This window comes from Haliotis cracherodii, unplaced genomic scaffold, assembly GCF_022045235.1.
Source record: "Haliotis cracherodii isolate W230 unplaced genomic scaffold, xgHalCrac1.p SCAF_11, whole genome shotgun sequence".
Taxonomy (NCBI): domain Eukaryota; kingdom Metazoa; phylum Mollusca; class Gastropoda; order Lepetellida; family Haliotidae; genus Haliotis; species Haliotis cracherodii.
The window spans coordinates 36505436-36521385 of NW_027266266.1; the positions used below are offsets into that span (position 1 = coordinate 36505436).

The 15950-nt window shown below is 41.5% G+C and overlaps 1 protein-coding gene across 1 annotated transcript in view; it reads left to right on the forward strand.

Moving 5' to 3' along the window:
• The window catches only part of LOC139455724 (NACHT and WD repeat domain-containing protein 2-like), a 35984-nt gene that overhangs the window by 7266 nt on the left and 12768 nt on the right, over positions 1–15950 (forward strand). The window contains exons 6-18 of the mRNA XM_071237272.1: positions 437–556; positions 914–1039; positions 2678–2889; positions 3350–3498; positions 4826–4925; positions 7857–8072; positions 8398–8722; positions 9197–9349; positions 10097–10243; positions 11595–11811; positions 11987–12318; positions 13513–13917; positions 15338–15586. Coding sequence (XP_071093373.1) covers positions 437–556; positions 914–1039; positions 2678–2889; positions 3350–3498; positions 4826–4925; positions 7857–8072; positions 8398–8722; positions 9197–9349; positions 10097–10243; positions 11595–11811; positions 11987–12318; positions 13513–13917; positions 15338–15586 — 2751 coding nt within the window. The remainder of the gene's footprint in view (positions 1–436; positions 557–913; positions 1040–2677; positions 2890–3349; positions 3499–4825; positions 4926–7856; positions 8073–8397; positions 8723–9196; positions 9350–10096; positions 10244–11594; positions 11812–11986; positions 12319–13512; positions 13918–15337; positions 15587–15950) is intronic.

The window sequence follows — 15950 nt, forward strand, 5'->3', positions numbered from 1 at the left end:
ACTTTCAGGCCATGATATAAATGTAGTAATGTTTGTAAGTGGCGTTAATCCCATCATAAATACTTGTCGTAAGAGGCGACTAACGGGATCGGGTGGTCAGGCTCGCTGACTTGGCCGATGCATGTCATCGATCCCAATTGCGTGGATCGATGATCATGATATCCATCAGTGGATTGTCTGGTCCAGAATTGATCATATACAGACCGCCGTCGTATGGCTGGAATAGTGCGGCGTAAAACAAAAAACCAACCAACCATCATAAACACCACTATACGGCTTACACTGTAATTGGTGATGCCTTCCACAATGGGAATCTAGGATTCGAACCTACGATCCTGGCACAACTAAGAGAAACAACTCTGCACAGAAAATGCCAGCACCTTTAATCACGAGGAATGACACTGACGTAGATGCAATACGTGTTGCTTGGTTTCAGTTACAGAAAGAGAGATTGAGGAGGGTATACTGAAGAACCCCGGAAATGATGCGTGTTTTTGGTTAAAACGGGAAATTCGGGATCTGGATCTCGAGAATAAAAGTATATCCAAATATAAAGGTAACTTATTGTTCTCTTTGACTCATTGCTTATTCCTTGGTTAAATCAGAAAGAAATTGATCAGAAAAATACCATTAATTGTCACCTTTGATGATGATCAGATGGGCAGGCTCTTGTGACTTGGTCGATATCGATCACTAGATTGTCTGGTCCAGACTAGAGTATATACAGGGTGACGTCATATAGCTGATAATATGGCTGTGTGTGGCTTTAGACATATATCATATCACTGTACTTTCTATTTCCAAATCTAAGCAATATTATAACATGATAGCACTTTGTTTTAATGGTAGGGAGGTAAGTGTTCTTCCCGTTAAATACACTGCTGTTGTTTTATTTATCTGTGCCATGATGCAGACACTTTGGGTGATGATGACTGGGCTTTGCGGAACGCTCGTCTCTTCAACAACCTTGAGACGCAGCTGAAGGCTACACTCCCTGCGTCCAGTGTGGCGAAGATTTCAGTGGACTGGTCAGATAATGGTAGGTGTTACTGGGGACACTACCTCCGTCCAGTATAGAGGAGACACAGGTGGACGGGTCAGATAATGGTAGGTGTTACTTGGGATACTACCTGCGTCCAGTATAGAGGAGACACAGGTGGACGGGTCAGATAATGGTAGGTGTTACTGGGGACACTACCTGCGTCCAGTATAGAGGAGACACAGGTGGACGGGTCAGATAATGGTAGGTGTTACTTGGGACACTACCTGCGTCCAGTACAGAGGAGACACAGGTGGACGGGTCAGATAATGGTAGGTGTTACTGGGGATACTACCTGTGTCCAGTATAGAGGAGACACAGGTGGACGGGTCAGATAATGGTAGGTGTTACTGGGGACACTACCTGGGTCCAGTATAGAGGAGACACAGGTGGACGGATCAGATAATGGTAGGTGTTACTGGGGATACTACCTGTGTCCAGTATAGAGGAGACACAGGTGGACGGGTCAGATAATGGTAGGTGTTACTGGGGACACTACCTGCGTCCAGTATAGAGGAGACACAGGTGGACTGGTCAGATAATGGTAGGTGTTACTCGGGACACTACCTGTGTCCAGTATAGAGGAGACACAGGTGGACGGATCAGATAATGGTAGGTGTTAATCGGGACACTACCTGCGTCCAGTATAGAGGAGACTCAGGTGGACGGATCAGATATGGCATGTGTTTGTGACAGGTAACGCTCACCATTGCACGAACACGTGGTATCATCACTATGTGATAGTGATTAATAAGCACATGCTCATGATATGGTCGGAATCTCACGGAAAGGGATCTTTTCGCTTTTACTACATGTACCTACGTCCAGTATAGAAGGGATGCAGGAAGACTGGTTAGATAATGGAAGGTGTTGAAGTATGGGTTTTTATTAATATGCACAAAAGAAAATTATAATGGCGTGTTGATGTTGTTTATAAAATTACATGAACGTATAACTGACGGGTACACTTTTAGTTATGGTGAGCCCAATATTTTTCTGCTAACCTATTATGACACCGTATACGACAACTAAAGACGACATAACGAATTAATTATGCTGTAAAGTTTACACTATTTTGTATCTTTGTCGCACATGCTATGTCAAAACCTTCAACTCAAAATTTGACACTTACAACCTGAGACCTTAAGGGTCAAAGGGAGACTACTCTTCAAACCTCAGAGGCCAAACCTTGTTGATAATGTTAACTTTATATAATCTTTATTAAAGTCACGAACGTGATCCATAAAAACATTAACGTCCTTCAACATCAAAATTAATTATATCAAAACACAAAACAGTGTCGAAAAATGAATTTCTGTACTAGAATTTTCTTGTGAAATATGTGAGGTGGGTGTTGGAAAATCCAAAATGGCTGTTCCTGACGGTATTAGGTCATTAACAGCCATCTTGGATTTTTACTGACGGTATACGGGCTCATATGGGGTTAGTAAATCTGCTCTCTAATTGGTCGATCTCACTTTAAGGCATAATAATGACTTATATACTTCATATTATCTTCATGTGATTATTTAATAATGTACCCTTTTATAACGATTCCCACAATCGCAAGACAAGGCCCATTTGTAGGTGAGAGTTGTTTTTTTAATCCATGCGTTCCATGATTGATTCCTGTTCCAGCCATTGACCCACAGTCCAACCCTAAGCACAGAGAGTATATTGATGAACTGTGTACGGCGTTTGAAACTCGGGTGGAGGACATCTTCACCAAAGCAGCAGGAGCCCTCACTTCCGAGGGTTTGAATGACAGGCTGCTAGCGGAGCTGGCCCAGCACACAGCCCTGGCACAGGCCAAGTGCAAGGACTTTTATGGAAGAGAAGAATTGATGAAGGTGAGTTCTCAACCAATCAGAATGGTGTACAAGAACTCCATTTCCTATTTGTTTTTTCAAGACTAGAAGTTTTGAAAAGGGGGGCGGTCGGGAAGCCTAGTGGTTAAAGCGTTCGCTCGTCACGTCGAAGACCCGGGTTCGATTCCCGACATAGGTACAATGTGTGAAGCCCTTTTCTGGTGTCCCCCACCGTGATATTGCTGGAATATTGCTAAAAGCGGCGTAAAATCTCTCTCACTCACTCTCCCACTATTTTTTAAAAACAATTATCTGTTCAAAGTAAATATATCATATTTCAGTAGATTAATGGATTGCAGGTATTCAACGATAAAGCCCTTATCTTGGTCAAATCAAAATAGAACAGACAACATACCCAAGCATGGATTGATGTTGAGTTTATATATTGCAAAGTTACCATGATAAACTGTTACTGATAAGACCCGCTATTGTAATATTACAGAAGATCAAGTCGTATCTTCTTGCTGAGAAAGGACCCACTAAGCCTTTGCTTATATTTGGAACGTCCGGAAGTGGCAAAACAACTATCATTGCCAGGACGATGAAGGAGACTTTCGAATGGAGAGATGGAAATGTTGCTATAGTTACCAGGTAACATTTTGCTATTATTGTTTATATGGTTCATGGACAGCAACCTATACTTGTCGTAAGAGGCGACTATGCTTGTCGTAAGAGGCGACTATGCTTGTCGTAAGAGGTGACTAACGGGTGGTCAGGCTCTCTAACTTATTTGATAACTGTTTATTTACTTTCTGACCTGTGAAGATTCGGGGTAGAACAGTTTTTCAGCAACCCATGCTTGCTCTAAAAGGCGACTATGCTTGTCGTAAGAGGCGACTAACGGAATCGGGTGGTCAAGCTCGCTGACTTGGTTGATGCATTTCATCGTATCCCTATTGATGTTATTCACATGATGTCAGTCACTAGACTGCCTAGGCCAGACTCGATTATATACAGACCGCCGTCATGTAGCTGAAATATTGCTGAGTGCTTCGTAAAACATCAAACAAACAAAGCATATGTAAGCATTTATAAATTTGCCTGATATATTTGGCATCAGGTCAGGAATTAAAATAACTTAAACTGGCACTGTCAGACATTTCTGTATGAATATATCAACCATTAAAGTTGGGGCGGCACAGGCCTAATGCATTTCTTATCATATGATTGTTCGTGCCAGGATCCGTTGGTCGTGGAGTCAGGGTCGAATGGTTATTCTCCTGGGTCTGTCAGTTCCATATCCAAACATATGGGTTCCACCAAATTGTACACGCCTTAGATTTACAATCAACGTAGCATTTTTCCTACTGTGTTATGCTGACACGCCGTAATATAGTGAGTGAGTGAGTGGGTTGGGTTTAACGCCGCGTTTAATAGTACGACAGTTATATCACGGCGTATCAGCTTAATGTGGGTGGAAAACCCAAGTGATGATGCAGGTCTCAGTGGTTTACCACTTCGGTGAAACCGACAGACACGGGTATCGTGCTGACAAACCTAGAAACATAATCAGGGCGAACCGGGATTCGAACCCACAATCATAGGTTTCTGGCGTGCCTAAGGGACGCAACTCTGCACAGCGAATCGCGGCGCCTTAGATGACTGGGCCACCCGTGCCCCCACGCTGTAATATAACTGCACTGTCCTTCAAAACGGTGTTGGGGGCACGGATGGTCCAGTCGCTGTACAGAGTTGAGTCCATTGGGCACGCAAGAAACCGTGGGTTTGTTTCGCTGTTCGCCCCGACTGTTTCTTGGTGTGCCAACATCATACCCGAATTTCACCAATGTCGTAAACGTGTGAAACCGCTTTCCTCCCACATCAAGCTGACACGCCGTGATATAACTGTTCAAAGTGGTGTTAAACCTAACTCACTCACTCGCGACGTTGTTAAAACCACTCACTCACTCATCCCTAGGTTCATCGGTACGACTCGAGAGAGCTCGCGCGTGGGAACAGTGCTGGCCAGTATGACAAGTCAGATCCAGAAGATATATGACAAGGAACATTCTTCAGACGTGAGTTGTAGATACTTCATTCTTTCAGTGAATTGCGTCCCTTGGGTGTGTCCGAAACATGTGACCGTGGGTTCGAATCCCAGATTCGCCCTGATTATGTGTTTGTCAGCATCATACCCGTGTTCGTGGGTTTCAACAAAGTGGTAAACGTCTAAGAACTGCGTCGCTCCGAGCTTTCTTAAAACATCAAGCTCCCACGCCGTGATATAACTGGAATACTGCATGACGTGTGAATGTTTTATCCACTAGATCCGGCATTTCATGTTTTATTGTTTATGGATGTGTTTGGGTAGCTCGTAAAGAAAAGAAAACTTAATATGTGTGTCTCGATGTTGTGTATTCCATTTGGGACAAAGTTGTTTCGGTTGGTAGATATAGTGGGGAAAATACTCACGAAGGTGCTTAGACAAACCTAGAAACATAATCAGGTCGGACAGATTCAAACCCACGAACGATGGTTTCTGGATCGCCCTGATTAACGCAGCTCTTCACACCGATTTGTGTCCCTTTTGGCGACTTTGCTACCCGTGCCCCCTACTTGAAAGTAAAGTAGACCGCCTCTGTGGTCTACAGATAGAGCGTCTGCCCGGAGAGCGGAAGTTCTGGGGTTCGATCCCCGCCGTGTCATACCAAAAGACGTTGAAAGATGGTACTTGTTGTTACCCTGTCTGGCGTTCGGCATTAAGGGGCTAAAACAAGGACTGGTCGGCTCGGAGTCAGTATACTGTGTCTGAGTGGGGTATTCGTGTGAAACTGCGGCATGGTATCTCAGTGAGCTAGGTGTCAGTCCGGACTGGTGCACGCACGCTAGCAGTGCAATCGTTATTGGACCCGACGTTAAACCCAATTTTACCTTACCTCATCACTTCAGCATCTGGCCACACCAGAAATAACAGTAACCTGCACTTTGAGAGAAATCATCATGAAAAGGCAGATACGCTGAAATCCATGTGACTATCAATCGGCATCAGGCCGGACTAGTACAAGCAGCCACACAAACACACGTACATGCACGTCGCTATATAAGTGCAATAATCTTGGACGCGACGTTAAACCCCGTTTCACCTCACCTCACCTCACCTCACCTCACCTCACCTCACCTCAAAGTAACGAAGAGATAAAGATTCATTGAGAGTTTGCTACATCAGAGAAGGTTTTCACAGACAGGCGGACAGACAGACGAACAGAAAGATTATTAGCATATGGGACCAAAAGGCCAATAGCTATATAGTACATTATGTATACAAGAATAGTGGAAATAGTTGCAACGCCACTTTGACATTAAGTATATATATATATATATATATATATGTATGTATATATATCATGAGAACAGGATTACAAAAGAATAAAAGTAAGGAAGAGAATTTAGGTGATGACGGAGTTAGCATGTGCTCCGAAACGTTGTGTTCCTCATAACAAAGAAGTTGACATTCACAAATTCTCTAACTTTTGTGTATCACTTCTAAATACCATTCAAAGATTTGAGACAAAAAAGCATTGCATCATAGTTATTAGCTTCCATGTGAAATGTATGACACAACATTACAGAGAGCTTAAACAGCGTATTCACACCTGCAAGTTTCCGCTGAACAACTTTTCCCGAGATGGTCCGTGACCAAGTACTGGGGTATATATTCATTTCTTAGACTTGTATATTCGGGGCATATTAATAATACAAGATGTTCATCTTCATTATGGTGTTTACAAAATAAACAGGCTGTGTTTTCAATATCCAGCTGTTAGAAAATGTTGCTGCTCGAGCACTGTACATTATCTAAATCTAAATCTAGTTAACATTCGGCGTAGATGTCATGATCATATAATTGACGTAAGATATGTCTCAGATGCAATAAACATATAAATTCAGAATACTAATGTACATATTTCGATTCTTTTTCACTAACCAATCTTTTTGAAAAATGTCATAAATATTATCGACAACGATTGCCAGATATGCCCCAAATCGTATTGAAATGATCCAGAAGTCGCCAAGTTTCGGTCCCCCGTATCGTGCAATTTCTTGTGTAAATCATAACATCATTTGGACAATGTTGTTGATGACTCTTTGGTTAATTGTATCCAGTATGACACAACTCTACAGCGAGCATTAATAAGTCGGGGGGAACGGCCACATCCAGCCAGTACCACTCTGTCAGCAGCCTTTTAACTTGTGTTTAACCAACATATACGTGTTATTTTTCTATCGTTATAATAGTATTTATTATCTCAATATCTGCATCACAATTCTATATTTTCATAACATTCCTAATAAAGAATTTTTTTGTTTTATAAGTTTTTACTGTAAGTCATCATTTTAAACAGTATTCATTAAAACAACAATCGTACATTGTAAAAGAATAACAGTCTTCACAAAATGCAACATCTTCCGCGAAAAGTAATATTGATAGATCTTTCATCAATGATTATATCTCTGGAATCAATGACGAGCTCTTCAAGCATAATACAAACGAGACAGGCGATAAAATACACCCTTATCTTACACCATCATATGATTTTTTTAAATATCTGTCAATTCACACTGTTTAGTTCTTACAGAAGCTCTTGCACTTGTGTGCCTGTTTTGTAAAAGGCGTTGCAGTATCCCTTGTTCACCTGATTGTAATAAAACGTACGCAAGTTCGCATCTATCGACAGAATCAAAGCTTTCTAAACTCGACATATAGACAATATTGTGGCGTATTGTGGACACGTGTTACCCTAGGTCTTTCAACTCAACGCTATGACTCGATTCCCCTTTTTAAAAGGCAAACAGTTACTTTTTGTTAGATTTTGGTATTTCTATCAAAAGATGGTAGATAGAAATAACTGTAAACTGTTCTCATTTTATGTTATGATTGTGATTTTTGAATCCGGTTTGTCGAATCGTGTACAAAAGTGTCGACAAAGTGTCGCCTATTTATCTTTCAGGAGTTTCAAAGTTTCAGTGAAACATGTGAACGGTTCACGGCCAGCTTGAGCATGGCGACCAGTGCCCGTCCCCTCGTCGTGCTGCTGGACAGCTTCGAGCAGCTGGACCCCATGGAGGAGGCCATGAACCTGGCCTGGATTCCCAGCCCTCTCCCAACCAACGTGAACATCATCATCTCCTGTCAGGAAGATGGGGACATCAAAGAGAGGCTAACGGTAAATTTAGGTTTATTTCTTGAGATGACCGCATTTTCTTTTTTTAAAAGATTGAACTTGAAACCTATGTTTTATTTATAGATGTGTGAGTAGGTTTAAACGCCCATTTGAATAGTCTTTCAGTCATGTCACGGCATGTTATCCTAGTGAGAGAAAAGCCCAAAGTGATGCAGATCCTGAACAGGTACCACGTTCGTAAAACCCACGACGTAAACGTTTTGTGCTGACAGCCCACGATCTTAGGATTCTGTCTTTAGTTAAGTACCTTTTTTTCATTTCTTCGCAATAAGAGATGTCCTTTCTTTTATATTTTTGTTTGTTCTAGGACGTTGTAAAACCAATTGAGCACAAACTGGAAGGATTTTCCTCTGAGGATGCAATGAGCACACTGAAGCAATGGCTACAACAGGAAGGTCGTAGTTTGACGAATACTCAGCTGGAGGAGGTTGAGTCAGCTTTTGCCAGATGCAGCCTCCCTCTGTTTGTTCGCCTGACTCTTCAAGAGGCTCTGAGGTGGAAATCCTTCTCGCCTCCAGCAGAGACACGACTGAAGGACACAGTCAAGGAAGCTGTCCGTGCTTTCTTTCAACGCATTGAGCAAAACCATGGGCACATCTTTACACGCCATACTCTGGGATATATAACCCTTGGTAAGAAGAACGTGCCTTCATATAGTAACGTAATAGAATAAGGGAACATAATTATGCATATTCGAACGTCCAACCAAACTGTGATCATTTGGAGTTGTTTTTTTAAATGAAAATGATTAATTATTTTAGTTATATGAAATTATGGTTTCTTCTTTAGATTTTCAGCTGGAGGATGTGTGTGTGTGTATGGGGGGGGGGGGGGGGGGATAAAAAGTCAATGACCGTAAATAACCTCGATTATCCGACGAAATAGACTCCATCGGGCGTAAAAGGAAAAATAGCAGTTAAAATTACATGAATGTATCACTGAAAAACAGCGAAACAAAATGAGAAAATAGAGCCTCAATCTTTTCCTTACACTTAAAACCTCCGACATCAGCATTTGAATGGCAAAACAAAAGAGAGTTTACCTCTGCCTTTGTACGGAAATATTTTATCATCATCATCATCATTATTATTGTTTTGAACTTTTAGCCCGTCGCGGTTTGAGTGAAAGTGAGTTGGAAGACATCCTGTCTTGCGACGATGAAGTGTTGAACGAGGTCTTCAGCTTCTGGGTCCCACCAATCAGGCGATTGCCTCCCTTGATCCTGGTTCGACTAAAGAATGACCTTGACCTGTACATGGGTAATATCTGCTTTCTCAACTCTTACGGGGTGTCATACTTGGAACTGATCGCCTCTCTGCGATACTGAACATGTCTTCATTAGGCTGTATGTAATACAATTGACTCCCAATATCTACCAATACCCCTTGCATTTCAATGTTATTTTCTATGTACAGTTGATCCTTCTCATTATCTCTACAAACATTTGAGAAACAGCATGTTGCTAACATGTATTTTTCTCGTGCACTTTTATAATGTTATTCCGTTTTTTCTTGATCCAGATTATTTCGTTCGGACACGGTCGTTCCCCTTGATCTTGTACTGATTACGGTGAAAGGGAATTAGCTAAAGGCATATATGTATTAATAATATTTACTTTCTTGATATATTCAACTTCTTATTTTGGAATGCCATGCTTTCGTTTGTTATCAGACATATAAATGCCTTTTATAGAAAATCGTAAGAAAGAAGTCTTATTGTCGGGGGGACGGATGACCCTCTGGTCTCAGCGCAGCATTTCGCTGTGAAGGGTTGGGTCTCTGAGACGTGACAGAAACCTATGATAGTGGGTTAGAATCCAGGTTCATCCTGACTATGTTTCTATGTTGAGCAAGAACCATACCCGAGCTCGTGGGTTTCACCAAAGTGGCCTACGCCATGTCGGGCGTTCCTCCCACATCAAGCTGACATGCTATGCTATAACTGAAATAATTTTCAAAGCGGCGTTGAACTCACTCACTCACTCATTTCCTCGTGTCATTGTACAGCTCAGCGGGAGATAGACAACACCCCTGTCTTGTTGTGGAATCACCAGCTGTTTAAAGACGTTGCACGTGACATGTACTGTAGTGACGTCACCGTCACGACAACGTTGCATGAGAATTTGGCGGACTTTTTCTCAGGAAAATGGTCAGGTCAGAGCGTGCTTTTCTGAACATTCTATACTTCATTCAGTATTAATCACAGAATTAATCACAGAATTAATCATTGTCTCTTTTCCCAATTAATGCCAATGTGCCGTCATAGTTGATTAAGTCAGCGGTATGAATCTGTGACGGGATTGACAGACAGCCGTCAAATCTGGATTGTCCGCTCCATTCGGTGATCAAGTGACAAACGACACGCTAAAGGACACATCGTCTTGTCTGTCATGATTACATATGCTCGTTAAGTATACGAATTCTACAAATCCGATTACCAGCTGGTTACAGGCAGGTAATGGACAGACAGAAAGACCATTGTTTATTTACATCTCACCTTTGATAACATCATATAAATTGCAATAATTACATATACAAAGCCACACTTTAGAAGAGTTATGAGAGACGATGTTAAAATATTCAAAAAGTAAAAAATATACACGTATATATACAGATATATATACACATGTTGAACAGTGAAAGGTTATCCATATAAAATATATCTACGTCTATGTAAAATTTGATAGTAGGTTTGAAACTAAAATATCTTACATCACATCAAAAACATAACGTATTATTGCTGAAAATCTAGTACTAAAATCTGTATCATAATACTGACATTTTCTAAAAGCTGGTCATGAAGGTCAAGCTGTGTACAGACTGGTCGCGAAGTCTATCCGGGGACCATATTTATCAAACAATTTAAGTCATAAATAAAACTTAAGTCAGTTAAAAAACTTAGTTTACTTGTTTTACTGACTTACGTTTAGTGGAAAAACTTAAGTCATATTTATCAAAAGACTTATACTTAAGTTTTGTCATTATTTGACTTAACTATTAAGACTCACCTTGCTAGACTTAACTCATAATGTTTGACTTAAGTCATGTGAAACAAAATGGCTGCCAGACGTAATCCAAGAGTATTTAATGAGAGAAGAGATGTACTACATTCATTAGATGATAATGAACTGATACAGCGTTACAGATTTGACAGGAACAGTATTGTTTTTATGTTTGTGATATACTTGAGCATGCCCTGTGTCACGTGATCAGCAATAGTTGGAATCATGAGAGATCTCACGGACTGGAATATGGACAATTAAACAGTTGCTTAAACAGAGAGGATGTGTGGATTGTATAACGGCGAAAATATGTAATCTTATTATTTGTTGAACCATATGAAGACATCGGAAAGTGAGATGTTAATTTGGTTTAAATCGAATTACTTTGGGTAGGATCTATCCTAAAGCAGCGAAGAAACTTTGTAATATCACTGTAAATAAAACATTCAATATGTGTCGTCATACAACGAAACTTACAGCAGTTAAAACCGTTTTCTTTGCAGACTGTACAAAACCCTTTAAAGACAGAAAAGGAGAGAACGGAAGTGCCGACAGGCGTGTTACCGCCCAGCCAGCCATGCATGAAGAGGGGGCAAATTTGAGAAAGCTGAATAGTCTGCCATGGCACTTAATGCAGCTTCACGACTCCTCAAGACTGAATGGAGAATGTTTATTCAACATCGAGTTCCTCACAGTGAAGATGAAATACACTAGTGTAAGGTATGAAGTGTCGAACATTTTATTACCTGTCTATTTTATTGTCCTTTTCAAAGAGCGGATCCAAATAAACAAAACTGTCCTGTTACGCCACTCCGCCCTGAATATGTGGCAAGACTTTCTTTCCCTTTTCCACAATTTGTATTTTAGATCCGAGTTATATATTTGTCTCAAACAGGTATGTCATTGATGACTTCACGGATGCGATGACGTGTCTGGAAGAAGAGAGGAAGTTGTACAGGACGATCAGAGACACCATTCAGATATCCCAGAAAGCACTTTTCAATGACGTCAATGAACTTCCGACACAGCTTCTTAACAGACTCGGGAAGAAAGATGATAGCTATAAACTTTTGATGGACAACTGCCGCAAAGTGGCGTTCCCGATCTTGATATGTGATCAACAACTTCTAGCGACACCTGGTGGCAATCTACAACATTCCTTCCCGAGTCACCAAGGAAGAGTTGTCTCCCTTGATTTAACGCATGATGGCAACACTGCTGTCACCTGTAAGTTCAAAGTTCATAAACTCATAGTTTTTCTTTCGATTCTGTTGAAGTTCTTCATATATAGTTCGGGGACACGATTAGAACAGAACACGGTGATCTGAGTTTCAAATCCTACATTCCGCACGATTACGATCTTTGGATCATAGCGCCATATCAGATCACGATGGTTTCACGAAAGTAGCAAACATCTTCTCCCTTCGCCACATTGGACATCCACACCTTAAGTTGATATGCAATTATATATCTCGAAAACTTGCGGTAAACTCACTTACGTCCAGCGGGCGCTGTACGTTAATCAACATACATTAGTTTTTTACGCGTATAAACCTCTACAAGACCTCTCAGATTCTCATCTTCCTGAAGGCAGGGATTTCTTTTTTGTAAATATTATTTTCCTGCCAGACATGCCGTGAAAAAAATGTGAAAAAGAAAATTGTTCACTTCCTCCATTCAGAGGAAATACTTTGTATGTCTTAAAGCAGTGATCGAAAAAAGTAGTGAGTGAATAGTTGCGTCCCTTAGGCATGCCAGAAACCTATGGTCATAGACCTGCATCACTTCAGGCTTCAGGCTTTCCTGCTACATTAACCTGAAATAATTGAAATAAACCAGACTCACTCACTCACTTACTCACTCTTTGAAACATACCAAGAGTACATTGTCTTCAACTCAGTTGGTCTCCTTCACAACATCACTGGGTGAGCACCGCCTCCGTGGGCAAGCGGATATAGCGTCTGCCGGGTACAGGAAGGTCCGAGGTTCGATCCCCTGCCGCGTCATACCAAAAGACCTTAAAAGATGGTACTTTTTGTTACCCTGGCTGTCGTTCAGGATTAATGGGGCTTAAACATGGACTGGTTCGCTCTGAATATATGTGAGTGGGCAATTTATGTTAAACTGCGGCATGGTATCTCAGTACTCTAAAATCGGCATTAGTCCGGACCAGTAACAAGCAGCCAGACATACACGCACGCACGTCGCTATATAAGTGCAACGATCTGGAACGGGACGTTAATCCCCATTTCACCTCACCTCGCCCCACCTCATTAGGTGAGGAACCACTGGTGTAGGAGACACAACTCGTAGTTCCATGGCCGTCACGATCCGCAGATCATATGTTCGAATCCTAATCCCTTGATCTTTCGGTGCCGTTCGTTCACTCGCCCATAAGTTTATTCTGTATGTTTCTTTCAGATGGAGTGGACGGAAAGGTCATGATTTGGGACGTGGCAAATGGATGTCTTCTCCAGTCATTTCATACTGGGGAGGGGGAGCCAATCAAAGCCCTTCTTGCATACGACGACCAGAACATCGTTGTCGTAACCAACCAGAGTCTTTCTACCTTCCACAGAAAGTCTGGGAAACGGATAGGAAATGTCACTTTTCAAAGTCTTCAAATCAGTGTCCCGGCTGTCTGTGTTGCTGGTTTTACACGAGATGCCAAAACTAAGATGCACGTGCATAATCCGTTCGTGTTGGCGTTGACAAACACCCAGATAATCAAGGCGGGCGCGAGGAAGCTTGATGTGAGACACATGGAAAAGCACAAGATTGATGAACTGTCTAGGGGGAAATTTGGACGGGATTCAATCTGTGTAGGTGAGAGTGGACATTTCATATACCGGCGGTATAACATGCGCTCTTGGTTTGTATTGGGTAAGTGAGTGAGTAGGATTTTACGTCGCTTTAAGCAATACTCCAGCAATATTCCCTCACAATCCCAGCAATATCACGACAGAGGATACCAGGAGCAAGCTTTTCACATGGTTCCCATACAATGTTGTAGATGACATTATTATCACTTATGTCGGCTCGAGTTGAAAGAAATTAGAGAACGAGGAAGGATAAGGGTACTTTTGGTCTAGAGGATCAATATTGTGTAAGAATTGTGCAAACCTATTAGAAATTGTTATGTAAGTTATCAGATGTGTTCATATGAATGAGAACGAGGCTTTGTTCATTTCTACATGTCCATATTTGGGCCCCATGACACCCCTAGATGTACAGGTAATGTTATAATGTGTCGATTCTAGGCGTTTTCTGGAAGCCTTTTTCGAATATCTGAACATGAACACGTCTTTGACCCAAACATATTTTCATTGGAGATGTAAATATAAACAGTTTAAACGATGAGGAAGTTTATCATGGATCACGTAGATTCTCATACTTAGATTTTTACTTGGAGTTCGAAAATCCGTTTGTTTTTATGCCATACATTACAAGTGTCGATCATTTGGACATTTTTCATAATTTTTATGCCAATATTCTTTTATATTTCCAGTGGGCCAAAAAGGGCCCTTATCCTACCTCGTCTTTTAAAGGGGGCATGGGTAGCCCAGTTGTCAAAAGCGCCGTAATTCGCTGTGCATGTGCTGTTGACACGCCATAAACCTATGATCGTGGGTTCGAATCCCGGTTTGCCCCGATTATGTTTCAAGTTTGTCAGCACCAATTCCGTACTTGTTGGTTTCACCGAGGTGGTGAGGGTGTGAGACCTGCATCCGTTCTGCTTTCCTCCCACAAAAAGCTCACACTCCGTGATATACTAGTAACTGGAATACTGTTCAAACCATTGTTAAACCCAACTCACCCACTTGTCCTTTCAAATGCCATGAATATTTTAATTTATAAATTCGATATTACATTTAAATGCAGCAGAGTATCTTTGGTATGAATTACCAACCGTATCATGTTAAAAGAAATTTTATTTTGAACACAGTTTTAATGGAATTTGAACTTCAGAGTCTCTGAATGAGTCTTAGACGGTTTCTCCATGTGTGTGCTGGAGACCAAACAAACCATTGTTTGATATACTAAAACGGATTATCGCAGCGCTTTACAAACTCAAAACGTCAATAGGTGAACTCACATTTTTATCCCTGTGGTATAACTAGTAGTAACTAGAGCGACATAATCACAGATACTCTCCCACGCTAACAATTGCATATTTATAGTGATGACACCTGGTGTTCGAGAACAGGTAATTAACGTACTCCTTTATATTTGTTCATGGTCCAAGGCTTCAGCGGCTACATTGCTGTCACGGATGAAGACCGATATCATCTGCAAGTCTTCTCCTTGAAGGACTTCAGGCGTCAGGCTTTAACACGGGTCTATCCAGCATTTGAGCCTGGGGAGAACCTAGGACTGACAATAGACGCCATCTGTTTCTCTAAGGGGGGTGAATATTTGTTCGTCTCCAACTGGAGGGATGGAGATATCCTGTGTCTGGACCTGAAGGATTTGAAGGAGACGAGCAGACTCTCGGGTGGGTGGGGGAGTGTGTTTAACACCGCTTTTACCTAAATGTTTCCATGGCGAGTCAACACAATGTAGAGTTAAACCAATGCGCGATCAGTTTCCGTCATTTTGTTAGCTGTCTAAAAACAGACACACACCACCGCCAGACCGCATATCGGCCCAGCGTGGTGGAGGAACCTAGTGTGGGATATATTTCCTTACAGTACATGCCAATTTGGGTGATACACGGGATTTAACAAGCGTTACTTACAGTGAATGTATGATAACATACAGCTAATGCATGAGGGGCACTAGGGTCTAGTAATTCGAGATCGGTCTTAGGTTTGAATACCAATTGGAGACCACTTGTGTACCATGGTATGGCGGTACAA